This window comes from Sylvia atricapilla, chromosome 15 (assembly GCF_009819655.1).
Source record: "Sylvia atricapilla isolate bSylAtr1 chromosome 15, bSylAtr1.pri, whole genome shotgun sequence".
Taxonomy (NCBI): Eukaryota; Metazoa; Chordata; class Aves; order Passeriformes; family Sylviidae; genus Sylvia; species Sylvia atricapilla.
In genome coordinates, this window is record NC_089154.1 from 2514941 (window position 1) to 2540789 (window position 25849).

General features: G+C 40.9%; 1 protein-coding gene across 2 annotated transcripts in view; it reads left to right on the forward strand.

Annotated features, from left to right (window-relative positions):
• Positions 1-1375: 1375 nt before the first annotated feature.
• DNAAF5 (dynein axonemal assembly factor 5) overlaps positions 1376-25849 on the forward strand; it is a 29106-nt gene continuing 4632 nt past the window's right edge. For both annotated transcript variants that reach the window (XM_066329707.1, XM_066329706.1), the window contains exons 1-11: positions 1376-1958; positions 2556-2740; positions 3657-3781; positions 4208-4323; positions 8258-8490; positions 10897-11109; positions 13208-13351; positions 17232-17400; positions 20342-20489; positions 24064-24214; positions 25503-25659. In XM_066329707.1, coding sequence (XP_066185804.1) covers positions 1424-1958; positions 2556-2740; positions 3657-3781; positions 4208-4323; positions 8258-8490; positions 10897-11109; positions 13208-13351; positions 17232-17400; positions 20342-20489; positions 24064-24214; positions 25503-25659 — 2176 coding nt within the window. In that variant the 5' untranslated portion in view covers positions 1376-1423. The remainder of the gene's footprint in view (positions 1959-2555; positions 2741-3656; positions 3782-4207; positions 4324-8257; positions 8491-10896; positions 11110-13207; positions 13352-17231; positions 17401-20341; positions 20490-24063; positions 24215-25502; positions 25660-25849) is intronic.

Here is a 25849-nt window from a genome sequence, read left to right on the forward strand (position 1 = left end):
GTCCTGCCCATCATGGATGATGAGCTGGCCATGCAGCACAGGCTGCTGAGCCAAGGCAGGCACACAGCAGCCACAGCCCTGTCAGTGCCACTGATCTGCCAGCTCTGCTGAGCACCCACAGCCTGGGAAGGGCTCACAAGGGCAGCTCACCAGCTCTGCCCGTGGCGTGTTTAGAGCAAAGCCATTACACCCAGCAGCACCTCTGTGCAAGGCCATGGGGAGTGTGGTCACAGCTGGGACTCAGCCATGGGCCAGCACGGGCTGTCAGGAATACCCCAATGCAGGCTTGTGTTCCTTCTGTGGCCAGGAATTTCACATTCATGGTTCCCATAGAATAAAGGGTGAAACAGGACTCCAAAAGATCACAGTCAAGCTAAGAGAAGCACAAGAACAGAATAAACTCTGCTGGTAAACACAGGGCTATTTTAAAAGAATAATTTGAATTAGTTCTGTAGTTTATTGCGCTTTAGATTCGGTTCTTTGGTTTCTTGATCACTCAAGAAAAGGACGCTGAGAATCCTTTTGGTTTGATGCCTGTTCGTTGCAGTCACCCGAGGAGAACACAAAACATGAGGTTGTGTAAAGTACACATAAATACAACATAAACACAACGTATATACACATTAGCTAATACAAATAAACACTAGAAGGTATACAACGCTGTTAGAAACTGACGACCGCTGTTTGATCCCTGCAGAAAGGCACAGCGGGGGAAGTGACACGTGTGACAGTGGCCGGGCACGGAGCCCCCGGCGCTGCCGCCTTCCCGCTCCCCTCAGCCCTCGCAGCATCCCCGGCCTCTCCCAGGTCCGCTCCGCTTGTTCCCCCGCTGGCACAACCCGGGGCCGTCTTGCCGGTACCGGCTCAGCCCGCGGGACCCCGGCCTGAGCCCCGTGCTCTGCCGAGCCCGCAGGGCAGCGGAGGCCGCTGTATTCCTGCACTGTCCTTGTTCCTTCGCTCTGCCCCGGACCCTGTCCCTGCCCCTGCCCCTGCCCCCTCTTCCTGAACCTGTCCCTGTCCTGTTCCCTGTCCCCGTTCCCTGTCTGTCCCTGTCCTGTTCTCTGTCCCTGTCCCGCTCTCGTTCCCTATCCCTGTCCTCTATCCCTGTCCCCTCTCCCTGTCCTTGTCCCGTTCCCTGTCCCAGTCCCGGTCCCTGCACCATTCCCTGTCCCCTATCTCTGTCCCGTTCCCTGTCCCCTCTCCTTGTCCCTATCCCCGTTCCTGTCCCCTATCCCTCTCCCTGTCCCTGTCCCCTATCCCTGTTCCCTATCCCTATCCCTGTCCCTATCCCTGTTCCTGTCCCGTTCCCTGTCCCTCTCTCGGCGCTGTCCCCGCGCCCTGCCGGCACGGCCGTAAAGCGCGCTCCCGCCGTCGCAAACGCCCCGCGCGTCCCTGGCGACGCGGCGCGGCGCGGTGCCGGATCATGGCGGCGGCCGAGGCTGCGGCCGAGCTGTCGCAGGCGCTGGCGCGGCCCCTGAGCGTCCTCCAGCAGCCCGACTGCGGCCGGGCGGCGCGGCTGCGGGCGCTGGAGGACATCGGCACCCAGCTGCAGGGCCGGCCGCTGCCGGGCGCGGTGCTGCAGGAGGTGTTCGCGGCGCGGCTGCTGCGGCCGCTGTCGCGCTGCCTGGCGGGGGACGCGGCGGAGCGGTGCCGGGAGCTGGCCCTGCAGCTGCTCCGCCACGGCCTCAGCCACGGCGAGCGGCCCTGCGAGGCGCTGCCCGTGCTCCTGCCGGCCCTGGCGCAGCGGCTCTGCCCGCCGCAGGGCGCCGAGCCCAGCGAGGAGCTGCGGCTCGGCCTGGTGCAGCTGCTGAGCCTCCTGCTGCAGCGCTGCGGCGCCTCCATGGCCCCCTACCTCGGCGACATCGCCCGCGTCCTCCAGGCCACCCTCCTCGACCACTATGCCGAGGTCAGGCGGGAGAGCTGCGGGTGCGCCGCCGCCTGCGCCAGGGCCATGCCAGGTGGGGCTGAGGGCTGGGCAGCGCTGCGGTGGGCTGACGGGGCAGGGGAAGGCACGCTAGGAGGGAGCGGGGAGGCGGGCAGGAGAGAGGCGAGGGCTCGCACACACCCTCACAGGTGTGCTTGGCAGGTTTTGGAGGATCTCTTGGAGAAGAAGCGTGCCAGGAGCGTAGGCTGAGCTGTTACATGTGGGTAGTAGCAGGAGGAGGGGCTTGGGGAGGGTATGTGGGCGGTGTTCAGCTGTGATGCTGTATAAAGTTGCCTGCTACATAAACACAGCAACATTAGTCAGGCCGCTGTTCGTGGTGGGACAGAAATCGTGTTGCTTCAGATCTGTCACCCACATAGAGAAAGAAATAGCATTATGGAACAGCATTTAACCCCCCCCGCAAATGTATTAGTGCGTCCAAAATAATCCTGTGCTGCTGGCCCCAACAACTGCTGGGTGTCATGGATATCTATGCTATATAGAATCAGAGAGTGGCTTGGGTTTGAAAGGACCTTAAAGACCATCCAATTCCAACCCTTTACCATGGACAGGGATCCTGCCCACTCTGGCAACTCACGTGGTTGATGTTTCTGTCTTTCTGCCCTAACAGAGCACTTCCATATGCAGTCAGAGTCTTTGATAAAACCCCTAATGCAGACAATCTCCCACCAACACTACAGAGTCCGTGTTGATGTGATTCAGGCTACTGGAGCAGTGATACAGTTTGGGAATGGAAAGTCCGTGGATGATGTCCTGTCTCATCTGGCCCAGAGACTATTTGATGAGATTCCCAAGGTGTGCTTTTTTTCCTTCTTTTCTTGGCATTTATTTTAAATCTGTTTAAAACCCATACCCATGGGGTGGGCTTCTTGGTGTTTCTCTCCCTGCTTCCCCGATTTTCAGCTGTCTTGCATTCAGCTGAGATCTGCAAATATGTCGGTCATGGTTTAATCCCAGATTAAGGTTAAGGACCACACAGCCCCTCTCTCACTCCCAGCTCATGTCACCTGTCCTGGCATTGCTCCCTCAGCTATTTGTGCAGCTTCTCACTAGCAGAGCTTGAGACACCCAAAAGTCCTTGACTTAGGGTAAACTCTGCTTAGCAACAAGTAAACATCAGTGTGTTATCAGTGTTGTTCTCACACTAAATCCAAAAAACAGCACCAGAGGTGCCTTTTTGTTCTAATGGGTGCCTTCAATTCTGTCTTAAATTCTCTGTCACGTCTCTCTGGGCCTTGATTCTCTGGCCTTTTCAGATGCTTAACAAACACAGTATCTTTATAAGATGCAACTGAAGCAGTAATTTTAAAATTAATAATTCTTTTGTAGTGAACAGAGAAATTTTTCTTCTGGAGCTGTGCTTGGAAAGCTACAAATTCCAGAGAAATGTACATTTCTTACATTCTCAGGAAGGAACTATCTATGAGATTTTAGTTTTCTGAGTTAGGTCTATATCTTGTCTTCCTCTCAGAGCTGTGCTTTTGTGCAGCAAATAGTCTAACACTGACTAAGCCAGAGTGAAAAATGATAATGGGATTCCTTGTGTGTTCCTTAATATGCTTCCTGCAAGTGAGGGAATGCTGGATTCTTGTAATTTCTTCTAAATATTGATGTGCTTCACCATATCTTATGTACAGAAAGCAAATAGTGTTTTTGATATTTTTCTGTTATTTTCCTGACACCTTTAAAATAGTTTTTTGTCTCCCTGTAGGTACGGCATGCTGTAACAAGTGTCATTGGAGAATGGTTGTTACACCTACGAGACAGATACTCATATTTTCACAAGTTGATCCCTCTGTTACTTGGCAGCTTTACTGATGAAATTCCTGAAAATACGTAAGTGGAACATTTTGTCCTCTCCCCACCTCCCTAAACAGATTTAAAAGAAATGTTCCTAAGTTCATAGGTGTCTTGCTTGGAGGACAAAGCCCCCATTTCTGCTTGTTTCTTTGTTTTTTCTTAGACTGGAAATGTTAGCATTATCTTCAGTAACTTTTGTTATACTGTCCTTTTATGCTACATTCAATTAAGTGTGAGAGAGACAAAGGCAGGGGTGGACAGAGACAGAATTATCCCTTGGGAGAAGAGGCTTCTGTCCTCTTTTCCCAAGAGAAGTATAAAGTCTCAATTTGCTTAGGTGAAATGGCAGGAATGCTTCCCATCCTTTCAGCTGAATTCAAGTAGTCAGCTTTTCCAGAAGTGTCATTTTAAAGTGTTTTTATCTGGGAGCATGGTGGTATAAAACTCTTATTTTATGTCTAGGAAACTGGCTTGGACCTACTGGGAAAAGATAGGCTTGCAATGGGAGAAAGAGAATGAAGAAGATTTGAAGGATAAGATGGATTTTAGTGTTTCACCATCTCATTATCCCAAAGGAGGTAAATGTTGTGCTGAAAGTGGTTTTTGTTTTGTGAATAATCTCCAAGAGCTGCAGTGCAGTACTGACAGCAGAGCAAGATGTGTAATATTCATTACAGTATGTAATATTAATGTAGAGAGATAGCACATATAAAATATATATAAAATTATTTAAATTATTTCTATTAAATTTAAATTTTAAGAAGTGATTGTTCAGTAACCTTAATTTTTTTTTTTTAAATCCAAAAACTCATTTTGGAGAAAGTAAATGAGGCTTCCTATGCTGGAAAAAAGGTAAAGCAGTGGTGCAGAAAAAGCAGTAAGTTCTGCATTAGCCAGCAGCCAGGTGCACAGTGAGGGCAGAAATGACTGGAAAGGAAGGCAGGAGGAAAGAACCCATGAGCCCAAGTCCTTGAATAATAAGTGCAGGTCACAGCATTAATGATCCACATAATTGGTGTGGAAGAAAAATTTGCAATGAGACCATTTCAGACTTCTCTGTGAGACACTGGGATGCTACTTAAAATCTGCCAGTGTCCATGAAGAATGTGGGAACAGAGTAATTTCCTTTATTATACACAAAACCCCCAAGATATGCAGAATGGGTAGTTTACTTTTTAGTACCATATGATTTATAGGTGGCTTTCAAACATTGTGTTTGCAGTAGCTTGAAGCTTGTTTCCTGTCCTGAGTTCACAAAGTTAATGTTTAAAAATATGCATATGGGAGTTGGGGGAAGAGAGAGTTTAACTGTCTCATTTATTGATTTCTATACTGATATTTAACTGAACAAAAACCTCTTTTGGTGTGAAAGAACAGGTTCATGCTTGACTTGTGTCTACATGACAATCACATCACAGAATACCCAGCAGCAAAATCCTTTCCATGACAGTGGGTTCCGGAGTTCTTTCTTCTTTGAAATTACACTTCTTTTTTTTCTTTAAAGTTGTTTTACTCAGTAATGCTTGAATGAAAGGGGAAGCTCTTCATAATGGTGACTGGTTTGACAGAACTGTTTAGCTTTGAAGGCAGGCAAGTTGATCTGTCATCCTTCCCAACCTTTCTTCTTTCCTCCTTATTTTATATATAATTTTACCTCAGGGGTCTGGAAATGCTAAGGAACGCTTTTACTTCCACTAGTCATGGCAGAAACATATTTCTTCTCCTGGCAGAAAACCTTTGAACAGACATCAACTGATGGAGTGTCTGAGTCACTTATTTTGCAATGAACTTGATATAGAGAAGGCCATAAAGGTTTAATTTCATTGTCCTTGGAACAGTGATTACCATTTTTACAGCTGATGGGTTTACATTGGTCAGTTCTGTCTAGGTGTGTGTTGGGGTTTGTGTGTGTTAGTTGTTTTGATGGGGCTTTTTAGAAAGTGACATCTACCAATTACTTCATAATTAAATGATATGTGATCTCCCAAATAATCTTAGCACAATAAATATGCTTCATGAATTTGGGCAACATTCCAGCCCCACATTAAATTGAATTTTCATGGATTTTTCTTGGTAGAATGATGCAGTTAAGACCTGAATGTGACATATATGTGTGTATACATATGTCCATATGTAACTAAGGAGTATTTTAAAGAAATAGCCTGATAATTTTGGACTTGAGTCCCAAGTTAATGATGACTTTCAGGTATAATTTCTTGCTGTTTATCTTTACTCCCAAGTTGTATGTCTTATTAATAGTCAGGCTTGATGTGACAAGTAGAAGAAAAATCAGAGGAAAGGGTGATTGGCTGCTCAATCCTACAGATACTAAACTTTACACTAATACCTTTTGTGGTGTCCTACCACAGACTGTGGATGGATGATTGTTATTATATGTGTCCTTTCTGTTTGCTTTCCACGAGCTTTTGGTTGGTTTGTTTTTTTGGGAGGGGAGTTTGTATTGGGGCTTTTTTTATATGTATTTTAGTACTTTGCTGCCATTTCTTGTGACTTTAGTGTACTGGAATATTTTTTTTTCCAACTGTGAGTATTTACTTAAGTGGCTTTGTCCAGCTGTCAGACTAATGGACCTGCCATAGGAGCCCCTGCTTTGATCTCCCAGTGACACATCCTGCAGGTCAGAGGAGGACCAGAGGGAGCCCTGGTGTCATCCAGGCAACTGCACAGCTTTGCACTGAGCCCCAGCACTCATTGCCTCAGGATACAGGTGCAGACAGTTTATAGCAGGGAAGTCTTTGACAGGAGTAGCTACAGGGATAAATGCCTGCATTTGAACATCTGAAATGAAGGAATTACTGATAAAGAATGGTCCAAATTCTTCAAACAAAACTCTGCCTCAGGTCAAATAGGATGCCAGTCTGTATTTGCTGTCTCAAGTTGATTTCTTTATTTGACCTTTTGCTACTCATTGTCAGTTTTCATAATCCAGAATGTTTCCTTCAATGACAAAAGAAGCAGCAATTCAAGTCCTGATGCTTTAATTTTATTTTTTCCCTAGTTAGGTATTTCATAGATATTTCCTAAGCCTTTTGTATTCTCAGACCATTTACTTTAGTCAGTTTTCCTTTTAGCATTTGTAGTTACACAGGCCAGTGCATGAAAATATCCTGAGACAGCTCAGTCATTTTCTTCCTGAGCATTTACAGGAGAACTTTGTATCAGAAATAAAAAATGCACTCACATGTTCGGTGTATTTTGACACCTCACCTCATAATGAATGATGTCTCTTTTTTAAACCACCATGTGAACATTGTGAGTGACAATTATGAAATTGTGCTTCTCAAAGAACAACTTTTCAGATTTTGTTTGTATAAACATATACAGTGTTAAGAAAAGAAAGTAGACTGTAGGAAAAAAAGTCACTGAAAAAGTTTATTGCTGTTTTTTGGAAAGGGCTGTCACAGCTTTATCTGTAAAGTACAAAACAGGATGTTTGTTAGATGTTTGTGATGTTGGTCAAGTTGCTCATCTGAATCTCAGTGATTTATAAATTAACTAACAGGTAAATTTGATGATTACCAAGACAGTACAGTAGGCATTTGTTGGGAAAGGTAAGTTTATCGGTTCTCCAGAAGTCTGCATCCTTTGTTGAAGCAGGGAATATATATTTGTAACTTCTGGGTTCTGCTTGAAATCAAAGGATAACCACAAAAACTCACTTTCCACAAAGTTGTTACAAATTAAATCCAGTTTTAAGAAATGAAAAACATATCCCCCTTCCAACTCCTTTATCATAATTTTAAATGTATTATTCAGTTATTGAAACACTGAAGAGGCATTTCTGTGAGCTGCTTTTCCTGGAAAAGCCTTAGAAAGGAGATTATATAATAGCTGTAAAATGAAATAGTTTTTAAACACTATCAGTTTGTTGGCCTGATTTGTTACACAGCATCTGTTCAAGGCACAGTTCCGTGCCCTTTCTGCCTCCAATTTGCCCGATACACTTTTAACCTTTTCCTTTAGAGGGCACAATTGACATTGTCTGTTTTGCTGCAGCTCATGTCTTCTGTACTGTTTGTGCCTTTTACTTTCTTTCTTCATCCAAATTATATTTGACTTGGCATTTGCATTCAAAAATCTTTCTTCTGTTTATTTGTGTGTGTTTCAGTTTATTTTTCATGGGACTTGTATTGCTATCAAAATTAAAAGGGAGTTATTGAGCTGTGTTTTCCAAAGTGTGTAAAGACACACCTTCATTTCAATTCTCTTTCTCTTCTCCTTCTGTAAATATTTTAAAACATGAAATCTATATCACCATCCAATGATAAATACATAAATATTGAAAGAGCTGTGTGGAGTTTTAATTCTATAATATATATTAAAGAAATGCAAACTGCACAGATAATTCCTCAGTAGCATTTGGAGTATTTTGTTCTGTGCTGAAGCAGACACCCAGAGCTCTTACCTTGCAGCTTTTAAACTTTTCTGAGGATTGTTATGCATTGGCTTCTCCTTTGATATTTCTTTTTGGGTTGTTTTGGTTTGTTCTAGAGACTCGACCAGGACTGGGTTGTCGAGAACTTGTGTCGAGAAACCTCTCCAAAATCCTCCCAGGTCTCTGTCATGACATGACAGACTGGGTTGCAGGCACAAGGATCAAAGCCTCTCAGCTGCTGTACACATTACTGCTGCATGCAGAGGATCACATCACCCAGCACATGGAGCTACTGCTGAGAACTTTGTACCAAGCCTGCTCAGATGAAGAAAGTGAAGTGGTTAAAAATGTAAGTTTGATCTGTTAAAGTAGCTGTTGTACACTGAATAAAGACCTTATAGTCTTCAGTCTGTCTTCTGAAGGTTGGCTTTACCTTAGGTCACTGGAAATTACCCATGACTGAAGGGTCAGGCTCAGGTTTATATGGATGTTAAAAACATGTGCACATTATACTTCACTGATCTGTTAAAATAAATGTATTCCTCTATTATTGGTATGAGGACCAATAGTAGAGCTATTTAAATACTGTTTAGTTTGTATGTCAAGCCCCTGAAGCATTGATAATAATCTTTCTGAAAATTATAAGCAGTGGATTAAAGTGTAAAAGCCTTGGGGCAACAAATTCAATGTAAAAAATGTGCAGGTCATGCCCTTTCAAGTTAATTTCACTTACCTTCCCCTGCTCCATAATCCAACCATATACTGAGGGATGTTTATTCCATGTGATACCCCTATTCAGTGTTTGAATCCTTGACTTAATGCTTGGAAAATGCAGGGTGGGAGGGTTGTGAGGAATAATTAGTTTGATTTTTACTAACAGTTGATTCTTTCAACACTTTGATCCACAAACCGGTAAAACAGATGCAGTTGAAGATACGAGATAAATTTAGCAAAAAAAAGACAGGTGGTACAAATGCTTTTACATTTTAAGATAAAATCTTCTGTTCTTGTTTCTACACAAGGAAGAGAACATATGTATAACAAAAACCAGATCTGCATAACTTTAAAGTTACAAATTCTGTTGCTCTGGGAAATTGGAAGAATGTGTTCTGCTTGCTGGTTGCAGATAGTCCAACCCTAAATCAGGCTCTTCTTTAGGTTCCTGCTCTCAGCTGGGCCCTAAGAAAACATAAATAATTAGGCAATAAGGTCATGTAGTTGTGGTGTCCTGTCAAATTTCCTATCAAGTGCTTATTGCTATAAATATAAATTCAAAAGTATGTATTCAAGCAGCACATAGATGTCCCTTGCCTTTTATTGACCATGCTTGTCTCTCTCTTGGAATTCCACCACTTATCTTCTCACTGGTGCTTCAAGAGGTTTATTCCTGATTAGGAGATTATTTCAGTAGTTAATTGTACTTTTCCTTGTGCCAAGCATAAGATTCAGCAACTTTTGGTTTTGAATGCCTTTTATCCCTTAGTGATGCAGCTTCCCAGGGTGCTGTGATAACCTCCTCTAGTTTGTCACTGTAGGAACCCATTTCAGAGCAGGCACCAACTTGGAAAATGTCCATGTCTTTCTCCAGTCCAGTAATACCAAATGAGACCCTTTCAATTTTTTCCCCTATGAAAGTGAGTAAATTGATCCATACAAATGTATCAAATAATTTTTTTGAACTCTCTAATTGTATTGTCCAGTTCTCAGAGTACTAAGACTCTTTTTCTTTCTCTATGGCGAATGTGGAGGAGAATGGAGTTCACATCTACACAGAGGATGTTCAACTCCCTTGAATCCTATCTTTGTGACAAGAAACAGCTCTATATAGTGCAGATTCAAACTGTAGAACTCATGATTAAGTGCTTCCATTGAGACTAAAAAAACTAGCATGATTCAAGTATTAATTAGGTGCAAAAAAAAATCAGCTAAATCACTGGACTATAAATGATAGAGAAAGGGAGATCAGCTTCCATCTTTGAAGAAATGAGGCAACCATTGAATCCATGGGATTGGAAGAAGTGTTCCTGTTGCACAGGTAGTGCTGCAATAGTTGATTGTCTTCTTTATTCATGCACATGATTGTAAACATTGGGCATCAGTCAGGCAGCAAGCCGTGGTGTGGTGGTGTTTCATGTGGAATACAACATCCTGCTACGTCTGCAAGGCAGGAATGGGATCAAAGAGTGTCACTGTCATGGGGAATACACAGTAATTTAAGCCTTTCAGTTAAAGTAGTAAGGTGGAAAGCAATGGGCAGTTCCCCCATGGCATTACTTCCACACTTAACTGGATCTGTGATGTCAGCTTCAAGGTACAGTACAATAACGAAAAATTCCTCCTTCAGGTTTTTATAGCTACAGCTTTTAATAAACGGGGTGATGCATTAAGGGCATGCCTCAGAACAGCATTTGAAGGACAAAGTGCTAAACCACTAAATTTGCAACATCTGGTTACTGTAAATTGGAAGCTTTATTACAGTGAAGTTGTACACTTAGTTTCTGTGCACTGCTTTCTCATGGAAGTTTGTCTGATGTGGGGAAGGCTGCTTGCAATGCCTTATTATGTGCTTATTGAACATGTCAAGAAAATTTCTTCATGCGTGTAATCATTACTGAGCGAGTGGAAAAGGCCTACAAGGCAACTGCTGAAGCATTTAAAATAACAGCTGGAATCATAAAAAGAAAAAGGCCATGATGCATTGAATGGTCACTGTGTTTTCAGGAAAATCCTCACGTTATTCCTGTTCTTTTTTCAGAGTGTGAAAGCGGCAGAATTGATTGGAACGTTTGTCAGCCCTAAGGTGTCTTTGAAATTGATCACCGCAGCCTTTGAGCAGACACCCAAAGCATCCTGTGTGATGGTTCTGGCTGCAGTCATTCGAGGCAGCCCAAAAGAAAGCTTACAGCCTCATGTGACCCAGCTTGGCAACACCCTGTCACAGGCTGGAGTCTGTCAGCGGTCTGAGGAGGTGAGGAAAGCTGCAGAGCACACAGCAGGATACAGGCTTTGACCAAACTGCTTTTGCACTTATTTTCCCTAAATGCTCCCATTCCTATCCCTCCTTGCACACCTGTCTAAGGATATAGTTGTGGACACGTGTCTGAGACAAAACAGGAGCTTCCCATTCTTCATGGGCTGTGCTGTGGTCTCCTAGGCAAATCTGCTGCTTTCAAAAACTTACCAACAGTCCATCCTCTCAGCAGATATAAGTCCAGCTTTGAGAACTATTGTAAAAGACTTCATATAGTGGTAAGAAAATGAAGAGGCAAGGCAGGGAGAGAAGCAGCTGTTTAGTAAGTACTCTGCTAACAAAGGACTAACCTGGCTGGTCCTGAGGCAGAGTTTAAACCCATGTTTTGGAATTCCTTGTGTTCACAATCCAAACAAGATCATGCATTTCAATCCTCATCAGTAAAAAGGACGTAAATATTTTATAGTCTATTGTAATTGGCATGTTAGGCTTCTCAATGCCCTCTTAATGTTATCTGATTTTTGTTTTGCATTCTTATTTTCCATTTTAAAAGGCAGGTACTTTATGTGTATATTTAGGAGCATGTTTTGTAAACTTTTGGGCTTGCTTACTTCTCTTTAAGTGAATGTCTAGAAGGAAGACGTTTATCAATTAGAATTTTACTTCCAATTGTATCCGTGGGTAATGGCTGAGCCCGAAGACCATTTTTATTTTAGCATTTGAAGAATATCCATCAATTGCTATATAAGGAGATGAGAGATTCTCTTAAATACAGAATGGATATTTTTTAACCTGCAGAATTTTTTTTCCTTCCCATGTTCAAATGTAGAAATAGATCTGTTAGAGATGCACAAGAGGAATCCCTGTAGCTTTCCCCACAAATGAACTCCTGGCTTTCATTCCACCAGAGGTTTGTTAGACCTCTGCTGTTAAGATGACCAAAAAAGGGCCAGTGCTGTGCCTTGAGGAACTCTGACTTCATGTCAGATTAAGGCTTCCCTTAAAACAGTTATTCATGTGTGCAGACTGAATCTGGCCTAATTGTCTTTTTGAGCCAATGTAAGAAATACATTTCAAGTTCTTCCCTCATTAGGTTTCTTCCCTAATGGAATATGTACCAGTGATGCAGGAATTAACCTTAATCTCAATGAAGCCTGTGATGATTAGGAGCTCATATACGTGGAAGCACTACAACCTGATTGTTCAAATAACAACTCCCTGAGGTATAGCTGCAAAATTGCTGTGAGGTTTAAGTTTACCACTTCCATTTGGCATTAGCTCCAGGAGTCAGATCCATCTGCAGCTCAAAGTTTGGCGGAATTGTTCCAGCCTTTAGTCTTGGAAAACAATCTCTCTCTATTTTTGCCAGCAAGAGCTGCACAGACACTGTTTAGCTAAGGATTGACCATGTCCCTGAGATTAATAACACTTATGGCTGACCTATTCCTAGACTTGATTTATTTTTGGGGAGTAAATTTGTAACAATGCCCCCTTCTGTTCCCTGACAGCTTCATGGATATCTGATGCACTTTATCATAGAAGTCATGGCAAACTAGCTGACAACAGTATTGACTTGAACTGGTATCAGTTGGATCAAGATAACAAGAATTATATGGCATCAAATGAGATAAATTGGCTGAGATAAAAGCAAAGGCTCAGGTTTTTTTGGTTTATGTATTTAGCTGTCATTGTTCATCCAAAACAGTCAATCATGGAATAATATTTCAAAGAGTTGTAACAAATATGTTATTAATTAACAAATTGCACTTCAGACAGAGAAAGTACTATTAGCAAGCACTCCAAAATGCTTTGATGTTTTTATTCACCCTTCACCAGGGGAACCATTGTGTGATTAAGATCAGGGTCATTTAAATTGTTAACAGGACAAGGTAAACACAAACAGTGTGGGAGAAAGATTATATTGTATACTGTAAAAAGTAGGATATAGGTAATTAGAAGAACTAACATGGAATTACCAATGTAAGGGATTATACAGTGCTCAGATTTTATTAGTTATTTCCTATATCTCTCCTTTAAAGAAAACATTATATTTGCTAAGAAAACATAATAAATATGTGCTTTTATTAATAAATAGGTCTTTTATATGGAGCAGCTGCTTTATTGTGTACAAGCATTGATTGAAGTGTGCCAGGAAGACTGCAGAGAAATTAGCTTGCAGCTGATGAAAGTTTTGGTGACCATAATGGCAATACCATCTTCTCAGGAGCTTAAAGAAAAGGTAAACTATGAACTGGTTTAATATTTTGTTGTTCTGTGTCTATTGATAAGACACTCTGTGGAAACAAAGCCATAATTATTTGTGGTGGAGTATTTGTGGCTAGTCTGAGGTTGTGCATCTCTGACAGTACAGACTGTATGTGGTTAGTACCAGAATTAAGTCTGGATTTGGGTTTACAGTTTGGGACAGGAGAGCCTGGATAATTATCTTTCTTCATAACTTTGATTAAGAGCTCATAGAGTTAAAATACATTCTGGTTCCAGAAAAGGCTCTGGAGTTCAGTTTTATTTTGTGGTCAAAAGCATCTAGTATGGGTCTGTAGCTGCAGTTAGAACTATCATTTTCTTTTTCTGTAAGTGTGTTTAGGTTAGGTTTCAGAATAGATGGCTTGAGGTGCATTACTGGAGCATGGGAATCTTGGAGCTGGGTGGAAGCAGCCATGGGCCTAGTGGAGCACTTTATTTGGGTGGGTATAAACCACCTGTCCATAGTTAGGTAAAGTTTTGGAACAAGAAGTGTTCAAGATTTTACGTTTGTTCTGAATTCTGCCTTGGGCATGCTGGTGGTGCTGGTTGAACTGTTGATGTTTATTTTTTAGTGGATATAAGTCACTGTGAATATACAGGAAAAAACTGAAATTTGTTTTCTGGCTGTTAAAGAACAATTCACTTAGAGGTCAAGAGTACTACTAGTCTTAAAAGTGTGATGGTTTCATAGTGATTTTTTTCATCTTAAGCCAAATATCAGACTGATTTTACAGTAGTTGACCTTTTTACCTCCCCACAAGAAACAAAAGTTTAAATGTCACAGGAATGCTTTAAAATCAAGGACAGCTGTACATGCCCAGATAATAGATGAGCCTTTTTGGCTCAGCATGATCTCACCCCCCTTATTTTTCTCTTCCTCTTTCTTCCTCGAGCTAAATATCATATAAATCAGCAAGCCATCCTCATGCAGTACAATTATGACCTATCCCAGTTGTCTTTTTTCAAACACACACCTTAAGTGCAGTGGCTATTCCACTTCCTTCCCTCTTGCTCCCAGGCATGGTATTCCAAAGGCCTGTGTAGCATCAGTATTTATGGCCCCAGAGTTGACAGGCTGCCTCCGAGGAGATGTTCTCTAAGAAAGCTCTTTAGAAAGAAATAAACTGGAACAAAGCTTGAAACAAGTATTGAAAAGACTTCACAGGTCAAAGAGAGGTGGGATGATGATCTGTCTCATGGAGAGTGGGATTTGGGGAGGGCTGGAGTTTTTGTTTGTTTGCTTGGGGATTTTTTTTAGACAAAAAAAAAAATCGGTCCGGGTAAGGCTTAGACAGATGGATCTGGAATGTTTTGTGGTATCTTGCCTGTTTATCCTTGCAGTGGTCTATAAAGTCAGCAATGTCCATTTAAAACCTTAGAACTTCATACTCCTACGAAGAAAGCAGTTTCATGGAGATAAATCCTGATTTTCATAAATGGAAAACTTAATCTCCTGAGATTATTAAAGGTTTAAGATGTTCCTGCAGTTCCAGATGATTTTTTAAGTTGACAGTACTTTGGATGAGAGTCCTTTTTCTCATTAGTCTTTCTTTCAGCTAGACACATACAAAATCTGGCAGTGAGATTACATAATTGCAATATTTCAAAATTGTCACAAAGACAAATATGGCTTGAATTTTATTTTTTTCTCCAGTTACTGATTATTCCAAAACTTCAAAGTGAGCTGTACAGCTTGGAGAAGGCAAGAAGTCCCTGTTAAAATAGCTTAGGAACATGTAGAACAAAAGTATCACAGTTGCTGTATGAGTATGTATTTTTTTGTTCAGAAAGGAAATCTATATTCAGACTCAAAAGATTTTGAGCATAAACATAAATGATTCAAAATTTTGCATTATAAAACTTTAATTCAGGCTGTGTGTAAGGGGACAGAAGACCACTGAGATAGTGGAGACCACAACTGCTGTGAGCTCGTGGTGAACGCTCAGGTCTGGCCTGATTTTTGGCTTTGTGTCCATCATGTTTGTGGTTGTGTGGGGCTGAGGGAATGGACCAAGAGCACCACTGAGCACAGCAGAGGCACGAGGAGGAGGGTAGGGCACAGCCCCAGAGAGACTGAAGCTGGATCAGTTGGGAGAGTCTGTTAGACATGATTTCAGCTTTAACTTAAATCCCTTTTTCAGGGATTTAACTGGTGACCTAAAGCTGAGTGCCCTGTGCTTTCCTGGCTCATCTTTCAGCACACTGAATATTAGCAGGAAAATACTGTGTCATTAAACTTGTTAGCTTTCAAATAGAGAAAGAAAATCACCTTTGCTACTTATTTTTATTTAACTGTGAGACACTGCTTAATGAGAAAACATGCATCAGTCTGCTGACATATTTAATTTATTCTCTTTTATTGTTTTTAATTGCATTCCTGAAACCACAGAATTTACTTTAAATCATATGTGAACAATGTATTATTTTGTATCTCTCGTTCAATGAAAAAAAAAAAATCTTGTGTGTTATGTGTTATGGTGGGATTAATAATGGGGAATAGTTTCTGTCCTGACACATTCTGTGAAATGTTCCAATTAATTTACAAGTAGCTTGTATGTAAAATATTCATTTTTCTGAGTTGTTTTGGCTGTCTGGCAGAATCCTTCCATAAAGGAGAAATCTATTGTGCTTGAGGCAGGCAAACCTGCTTAAAGAGTAACCTTTGTCCTTAGCAAATCCTGATTTATTTTTTTTTTCTTAGAATTCTCATTTATTTTCTCCACATCTGTTACTTCCATAAAAACATCTTTGTCTGGCGAGTGATTAGTCTGGAAGAGTCTAAAAGTCCTAGACATGTTTGAGCTAACTTGTGTGGTTGAATTCAGCTTAAAAATATTAAAAATATGAGTACAATTAGTAGTTCTACTGAAGCACTTGGAATCAAGTGATGTCACTCCCAGCACTGCACTCCATCTTTCCCTGCTGGAACTGGCCCTGCTGGCAGAACATGTTATTCCTTGGTGAGGTTCCTAACAGTGCCTCGCTCCCCATTCTTGATTCACAGTCTACTGAAATCACCAAGACTACAGATCCTGCTTCCAGCATGCTTTTAATGTCTTCCTTGGAGAAGTTTTATACTTCTGGTAGGAGCCTTCAGGAACTGTAAAAGCAAATATTCATTTGCTTTGAAACACATCTGCTGCGAGTGATTAGGAAAATCTATGGGCATCCTTGCCAAGCATGCTCATGTCTGGAATTCATTTAGTAGTTCTTTTACATGTTTCTTTTGTACATGTTTTGTTTGCATGTCTCATGGAATAGTCTTAACTCTAAATATGAAGAAGGTATTTCTGATGTAACAGTGAGTTTTGGTGCTTGTAAGCTACAGGAGTTGAGAAATTCAAGATGAGCCTGCCCAGCTACTGCTATTATCTTTCATAATTAGAATTGGGGGGAGAAAGGGAAGAGGGGAAATGCCATGTCTTCTCTTACCTGCAGCAGCAATAGTTTCTGGAAGCTGCCATGGCTTGGGATTGTAAGAAATTCCCCCTATGTTTATGCTTTAAAGCATTCTTAAATTAAGGAGAAAAATCACTACATCTTTAAAACCACTAAGAGCATTTTTTATGATGTGGTTGGGTTTTGGATAGGTCTGCACATGGATTAGAGACTCTCTCATTTTGCTGTTAGGTTGCTGTGTTCCTGATGATTTCATTTCGAAATCAGGACAAATGTTTCACTTCAAATAAAAGTTAATGGATTTAGTATAGAGAGACATTAAATATCAGCCTTGATTGTTTAATAGAAACTATGAAAATCTTCTCATGTCCCTTCTGTTCTTACAGAATGAGTTTTAAGGGAGTTTGGGGTTTTTTTAATGGTTTCAGTTAAGTATCCTGTCTCTGTTCTCACAGGTGGAGAAAACAATGTCTTCATTAGCTGAAGTGCAGCAATTGGAAAGTTTCCATTGTCTCTACAAGCAGCACATAATTCAGCTGCTGGAGTGGGTTTCAGTGTCATGTGAAGGGTGGACCTGCTATTCCCCAGAGGTGTTGCAGTTTGAGGTCGTTGCAACCCATTCAGGTACGACTTATTTAGTTCTAAAAAACTCCAGTCAGAATCTCCAGAGCCTGCAGACAGCTTGTGTTTTGTAATGAACAGTGTAATATTCATAACCTTCACAAGAACATAATGGAAAGCAAAAGAAATGTTGAAGCAGCCCAAATTCCCAAAGATTCTGTGGCTGCAGGGAGAATGCTAAAAGCAATTAAGGAAAAGTGCACTTTCAGGTGAATGAAACAGGTGAGGATTAAGGGGATAGACACTCATGTAGCTTTGTGTCCAAAACTCCATCTTTTATTCCACCTATTCACTAGTCTTTCAGAGGACACCACCTCTCTCTGACAGACACTTCCTCACTTGCTGTCCAGCACGTGGCTGTGCAGAGGTGAGTGACACTCTGGTGTACATCTCACACACCTTCAGTCCTGCACAGTGAGCACTCCTCTGCTGCCCAGCTGGCTTCTCCACCAAGGGACGTGGTGACAGGCAGTGCTTTTCACTTAGACACACATTTTAAGATTATTAAAATGAAATATTATTTGTTATTTGTTTATTTGTTTTTTCCTTTCTGTTGGTTGTAAAGGGGATGGAGCCAGTCACTTCATGAAGTATCACTGTGGCTACTGCACATACTTAGATATGGACAGGTATATTTTAAAGAAATGTATCTTCTGTATTTAATCTTTGAATATCAAATAAACCTCCCATCAAACCTGTGTGAAGCAACCACTTGTTGGTTTGTGCAGCAACCAGCATAAGTACTTTTTTTGGTTTTCATCTGCGAAAAGAACAAGAAGTTACTTCAGTGCAGGATTTGAGAGGCCAACTTTTCTGTATATTTGTGCTCCCATTTCCATGACTGAGGGACTTCTAGACAGTTGTCTCTGTTTTCCTTAATGCTAAATAAATCATCAAATGTCTGGGCAAACATTTTGGCTTGCACCCAACACTGGTAATATGCTATTGTCTGTGTTTTCTGTCTGACACAGCAGCTCCTAGAGCTATTTTTTTCCCTTTCTTTTCATTCCCACACATAATGTTGTTTTTAATCAATTTAATCAGCTTTACTCAATTCATATTTCCCAGTTTTTACTGTTTTTCAGGAGCGTATGCTTAAGCTGAAATTAGCAATGTAGTTTATTTTGTTTATTTTCCATCTGTTGAATTTGCTGTTATCAGTTTGATATAGTAGTAGTATCTTGTGAATGTCTCAGAACTCACATGAAGCAATCTTGAATAAATGCTGTGAAAGTAAAGACCTATTTGTTGGCATAGACATTTAGCAAACTGCAGTTCAACACCCTGTATTGCTTCAGTCTAGACAGTGAAGATTTGAGGTTTTTCATTATTATTTTAAACATTAAATTTCCAGATATTATTAAATGCTATTGAGCCTGGTTTGGATTTTGAGTACTTCAATCTGTCCATCCCATGTGTGAGGAATATTCTTGTCATCATAAATACCAGTGTTGTGTCTCCTCTGGAAGGATTTTCTGAGTTAGTGGAGTTGAATGGAATGTGCATCTTAAGGATGCAGAGCTGAAGAAGTTCCTAAAGGAAAGTAGTTTATTGCAAAAATAGAGCAGAAAGAGCATTCTACACTTGCAGAATAAAGCATGTGTACAGTCTTTATGTACTCTTTCTCTTTAAAAGCAGGCAGATGTTAGTCATCAAGGAGAAAGGCATATATTTCCCTCAGTTGTGTGGAAATAACTTCTTAAAATGTTGGGATAACAGCTTAGAGTTTTGTTTGTTTGTTTTTTAAATCTATCATAGGAGTGAAAATATTAACAAACTAAGGAATTAATTTAGAAGATATTTTTATTTCAAATAACTTCTAAAATACATCTTGTTTTAGGTTGTCTCATAAGATGAAAATAAGCAATATTGAAACAGGGAAAAGGAATGCTGCTGCAGTAATTGTATTATCCAAGTTTTGAAGCTGATCCTTTCAAACAAGCCCTTTCCTATGCCTCCAGGAGTCATGAACATCTCAAATGCTGCATGTGGAAAAACTTGAAAGAAGAAAACAGTGTAGTTAAGGCTGCTGTGTCCTGAGTGTCAGAGTCATGCCAGATCCAGTGTAGTTTTTATTAAGTTTAAGAAAACCAAAGCTTTGTGCATAGCCTCAGACTAGCAGGGTTACGAGGGAACAACATTAATCCTCCAAAAAGAGCCAAAATGCCCTCTGGTGCTGATGATCCCAGCAACTCTGGGGTGTCATGGATAGATCCATTTCACAGTCATGAAATGATAGAATGGCTTTGTCACCCTGAGTTTTCAGCCTTCTGATGTTTTACATTTATGTACTGGAGTTTCTCAGGAATTGTAAGATAAACCAAGAGTGATGTTTTGTAAATAATACATTCCTTTCCAGGGGGAAGGACAAATTGATGGACTTCTGGTTTGACCAGTGGGGTTGGAGAGGTGTCAACTTCATCCCCCAGTCGCTGGTCAAAGTCCAAACCCTATTTAAACCCTGAACCCAAGATAAACCTCTCTCTTTCTCATCTCACAACCTGAAGGTGTGAGTGTGATCTTTTCACGTCCATCTGTCTACATGGCTTGGGTTGGAAGGAGCCTTAAAGACCATCAAGTTTCAACTCCCTGCCATGGGCAGGAACATCTTCCACTCTTCCAGGTTACTCCGAGCTCCATCCAGCCTGACAGCTTCCCTGGGCAAATGTGGTGCAGCTATGCTGACTAAATGGGACATGGGGAACTGATCTTCAGCATGCCCTGGCCAAAACTGGGGGTACCTTGGCCCGTGGGGAGTTAGCTGGGGGCTTATGCACCACCTAATACAGTGTCACATGGATGCCTCAACACCTGCCATGCAAGAGTGGGAAGCTAAGGACTATTTTAACACCACTTATATTAGAAATTTTAATGCACCTATATATGAAACATCTAAATAAAACTTATTATTATTATGAAAAAAAGCTTTCTGTTTGTTTGCTAGGTCCTGTCATAGGTGAAGCTCTGGATGACTTTATTCTCATTCTGAAGACGGGTCTCCAGCCAAACAGAGATCCCCAGATGCGGTTAAAGCTTTTCACTGTTTTATCCCAGTTGTTGCAGAAAGCAAGTGAAACCATCAATTCTCAGGGGTAAGTGGAGGTCTGATTTCACACAGCTATTTGAAAACTCCAGTGGCATTAAGAAGTTATGACCATGGGAGTTATTTAACCCCTGTAACCATCTCCATGTGAGCATGGCTGGAAGGAGAAAGACTTTCCCACAACCTTCTATAGCATAATTTTTCTTGCTGTAATTTTTAACAATGATTAGGAGAGTAGAATGCAATAATTTAAAATATATATATAAATAAATGGAAGTATTTACTTCCACTGAAGTCTTCCTACCTGTGCCATTACTGGGAATTAAAAGGAATATCATGCAGATCTGGATAGTTTTCAAAAAAATTAAGAGCTGTGCTTGAAAAGAATACTTGTTTGAAAGCTAAAAGGGAGATTCTTGGAAAACAATAGGGTGGGGGGGTTGTTGGGGTTTTTGTTTCATTTTCTCACTGCCAGCTCCTAAATCCCTAAACTTTGCCTTTAGTCACTGTAAGAAAATAGTTAAACACCCCAATAAATGGGCATTTAAAATTCCCAAGATATTTCATGATGTCTGAAAAGCATTAAACTAAATGTTTGATAAGGCATTATTGTGACTGAAGATGTAAGTCTCCTGTTGCTTGGCAATATTTATGCATTGCAAGTACAATCTAAGTATAACTGAGGTGCTTATGAAGTTCCTCATCTATAGCAATGCCGAAGGGGGCCTCTTTTACCATTATTAATTTAACCTAGGTGTACAAACACTTGTGCAAAGTTCTCAGGAAAGGGAAATTATCAGTGTGCAAAAACCAGAAGAATGTTTCTAAGTCACTCAGTGATGATGGTGGCCACACACCAGCCCGGCTCTGCACACAGCAGTGGTGGCAGTTGTTTTGCTCAGGGCAGTGTGAGTGAATGGCCTTTGTCAGGATGAGATGCATCCAGGGAGGGTCACAGACCTGTTTGTGTGAAAGGTGGTTCAGTCCAGCTCATAATGAGGCTCTGTCCTCTGACAACAAAAGCAAAGCCATGAATTTTACCAGTAGGTTTGTCTTAAAGACTAAAAAGCAGTGGAAGCAGCAGTGGAAGAGGCTAAATGCCTCTTTGGAGTCTTGATCCTGCTTACCATGGACACAGCAAATGTTTTCTTGTAGGAGGTAAAATGTTGAGGTTTTGTGTTTGAAGAATTGTTTGCAAAATATTTCTGGTGGTTTTGATTTGTAAAAGCCAATCCCATTTTATGTCAAATTACCTGGGTTTACGATGTTAAATTAATAAAAAAAGAAACAACAACATACACAGAAACCCCAAGACACAACGGTCCATAAACATATAAGGCAAAGTGCAGCACTGTCATACAAGCAGAAAAGGAACCAATGCAAAACAAAAATGTATAAAAATAATTAACATGGAATGCAAGTTTAAGTATTCAAGGTAATAGAACCAATTTTAATACAAACCCAATCTCTGCTTTGTACATCTGCATAACAGCAGGGTATTAATGTCTCTGCAGATCACATTTTAGCTCTCTTGTATCCAGTTGAGAATGAAGTATCAACCCTGTAAATACAAACAGCACAGACAGGGTATGCCCTTTCCTGGAAATGACTGACTTTTAGAATTAAGTTACACAGATTTACAACAGTAAGATCTGAAAATGGAAAGAGGGAGAATTTAATTGCATCAACAACAGCAAAAATAAAATGTTAATGGTAATGAGAGATAGTGTTGGGAAGTAGTAGTAGTAAGTTCCAGTTGCACTCTGACATTCAGTGCTGTCAGTAATTTGTTTAGCTCCTTGAAATATTTCTCAGAGTTTAGATAGGAAGGCTTTTGGTTATTATGCTAAACACAGTTGTGTGGTCATCTAATTGTGTTTGAGTCTGACATGATTGAGTCAGATAATTGCCAGATATTGCTTTACTGATTCTGTTTCAAGGCACAAGAACAAACATTCTCACAAATAGCACAGCACCACGGTTAACATAATGCTGATGGAATTTACCTTTGTGTTTTGATAGATCATTTTCTTGCTGCAGTTTAACAGGTTTTATTGAAAACAGAAGCAGCTACTGATCAGGTAGCACAGACAGCACAGAGCTGCTTTTTGCTTTGGAGCCAAAAGGAGATTTGGAATGATGGTGATCATTAGTTTTATTTTTTTCTGACAACTTCTTTAACAGGAAATTATTAATGCTCAAAAATGTATTTAAAATACCACATCTAAAGGGTTTTACAGATTTAGATGTGTCTAATGGGATGTCAGATTTCTTGTTATTACTTAAGTGCCATCTGCTGACAAGAAGCAGCAGTGGATGGATCTCTGACTTCTTCAAAGTCCCCTTGCCAAGGGGAAGCAGCAGCCAGGTATATCTATTTCCATCCTGTTGCAGGTGTGTGTCAGCACATAACTGAGGCCTGGCAGTGCAGCTGCTTGTGCTTTAGTCAGGTAATACCTGGATAACAGGGACTACCTGCAGGGTGGATTCTTTTTAAAGAACAGTTTACTCACTGGTAACTGTTAGTTGTTAACATGGATCTGTTATGTTCCCCCTGTGTCTTGGCACATCACTAAAGGGGCCCCTCATTCACCCTGGCAGTGTAGGACTCTTAGAAAAGTCAACAAGAGCTTGTTCCCTTTGTACCAAGCAGCAGGGTGGGGATGTGCTGTGTGGCACTCGGGGGGCTGCAGTTTGAACAGAGCTCTGAACACAGTGGGACAGAGTCAGGCTGGGCTCAGTCTGTTTGCTCACTGCCAGCTGCTATGGAAGGCAGAGGCACAGGGGATAACCTGAACCTGTTACCAGCCACAGCCAGCACTAATGTCTCTTCGATGCAGCAAAGTAATAATTAACTCAACAGGTCTATATTTTTTCCTCTTAATTTGAGATTGTTTGAGCTGTAACTAAATGAGTGTGAGTGAATCCTTCCTATTGTAATCGCTGACTCTCACAGCAAATTTTAGCATTGTAGCAACCCATTCAATGGAGGAGGAGGAAAAAGCATCAGCAAAAGCATCACAGATTTATGTGTTCATAATAAAAAAACTAGTATTAGGATTGGTGCCATCAGAAAATCCTACAGCCCTCTCATCTTTGGGGGAGACAAGTTTCTGAGCCAAGAGAGCTGAAATATTGTGTAGGCTCCGTGCTGTATCAGGAGTTGAGGTGTCATCAATAGCATTCATTCTTTCCACATTATAAATACTTTTCACTGGCCTGTCTCAAAGGGCCTCACAGATATTAATGAATCCTCACAGCATTGCACAGGGTGTTATCTTCACTGCACAGAGAGAGAAGGTGAGACACAGACAAGGTAAGTAGTTTACTGAGATAACACTGAGTCATGGTCATGGCCTGAAGTGGGAGAAAGTCTAGCCTCTCCTTTCTATGAATGTTAGGTATTTGTTTAAATATTATCTAGAAAAATTAAGTTGTGAAAAGCTTATCACATACATTACAATCACATTGCCTTATAAGATGTTGTTTATTTTTTTACAGAGCCTTTTTTATTTCCCTTCTCTGCCTATGTTTCTATGACAGAAAATTCTCTTTTACATCCTGTCAGTCTCTTTATCACTTTCTCATGAACCTTTATTTTGCTTTCTTATTTTTGGCTTCAGGCTGTTCCCTAGCTACCTTGAGACTGTGATAAAAGACATCCTGGCTCCTAATCTGCAGTGGCATGCTGGAAGAACAGCAGCTGCCATCCGTGCTACAGCTGTATTGTGCCTTTGGGCTCTCATCCACTGTGAAATGCTTTCACCAAAAGAGGTAAATTCTCTCTTTCTCATCCTTTGAAATCTTAAGCAGAAAAACAAAATAAATGCAAGGGGGAAAAATTCCTTAGGGTAAATAATATTTTCAGAAGGACATACAAGTTTCATAATAAAATTTATTAATTGTAATTGAATGTTAATAACTGAAACAATCACTAGTGGAGGGATGGTAAGAGATGAGAGACCTAAGACCAGCAATATACTGAGGTGTAGAACTGAGTAGCATCAAATCTTGTAGATTTTTTTCCAACAGATCGTCAGTTCTGTAGTAGAAGGTCCTGACCACTATGAACACAGCAATTTGGGTGCTTGGCATTACTGGACCTGCAGGCAGAGCCTGTGCAGCAGCACTGGAGCCAGCCAGGACGTGCTGTGCTGTCACGTGGCAAAGACAAGTTGTCTGGTTGCCTTGGAGCCCACAGGTCCATTTAGGGGAAAAAAAATAACATCTAAAGATTCTAAGAAAGGACAAGGCTTGAAAAGGAACATGAAGAATGCCTATAGAGACTGGAGTGCTAGCAAGGAGTGCACTTGAAGAGATGTTACCCACCCCTGATTAAGGATTGATTGAATCTGAGGGGGTTTTTGAGGCTTCTTTGCTAACAAAAGTAGCATTTGGAAATTGTGCACTGGAAATATGTTAAATGCAAGGTCATTTTTTTAAAAATAAATTTAATTTAAATGTTAATGAATGTTCACAGTCAGACCTTAATTGAACAAAGTGCTTAAACACACATAACTGGTTGAGTTCACATATACAGAAACGTTAATATCGGAGTCCACTGTTCTAGCTGAACTTTTTTTTTTTCTGAATCGGTGCCTTCATGCCTATTTGGCCTTAATGGGTGCTGTGAAATAGACGGAATAAAGTCGAATTCCGAACCCCCAACACATCCCAGCCCGGCGCTCCCTGCCGGAGTCCGGGCGCCATCTGCTGGTCCCTGTGCGGAGCCCTCAGCTCCGCCTTGCTCCCAGCTCAGTTTGGGGTTTTCCTTTTAAAGGCCAGTAAGTTTTAAAGATTTTACAAGCTTGAACACAGATATGAGCTCCATAAAACTCATCTGCTTGTATACTGAGTGTTCATGAGCTGAGTGATTGACTGGTGGGTTTTCATTTTCCAAGAGGCAAGATTAGAGGTCTGTAACTTCAGGGATTTTTGGGGTAACATTTATAGCTGATTTTTTTAACTAAGCAAACAAGTATCTGGCGCAGCTAATGGTAAGTGCTGTAACACTAAGCATAGTTTTTCTATGCTTTTCCTATTTCTATTCCTTTTCCTGTAGATCTTAAAAGTGAAAGATGAGCTGATGCCCCAAGTTATTGCATCCATGGATGAAGACTCTAAAATTACTCGACTGATGGCTTGTCGTATTGTCGATGCTTTTCTAAAAGTCTGTGGGAGGCAGTTTGATGCAGATAAATTTAAGAACACTTACACAGGTATGTGTAAAGGTTTGGTAGATTTGGCACGAGGGTGTTGTTTGTTTGTGTGTTTTAATCAAGATTGCAATGTTGAAGAATTACATTTGTTTTTTTACCCAAAGTGATACAGTTTGCTCAACTTTTAAGGGTTTGGCAGAACCGAGCAGTATTCCCAACGTCATTATCCATCAGACCACTAGGTGGAACT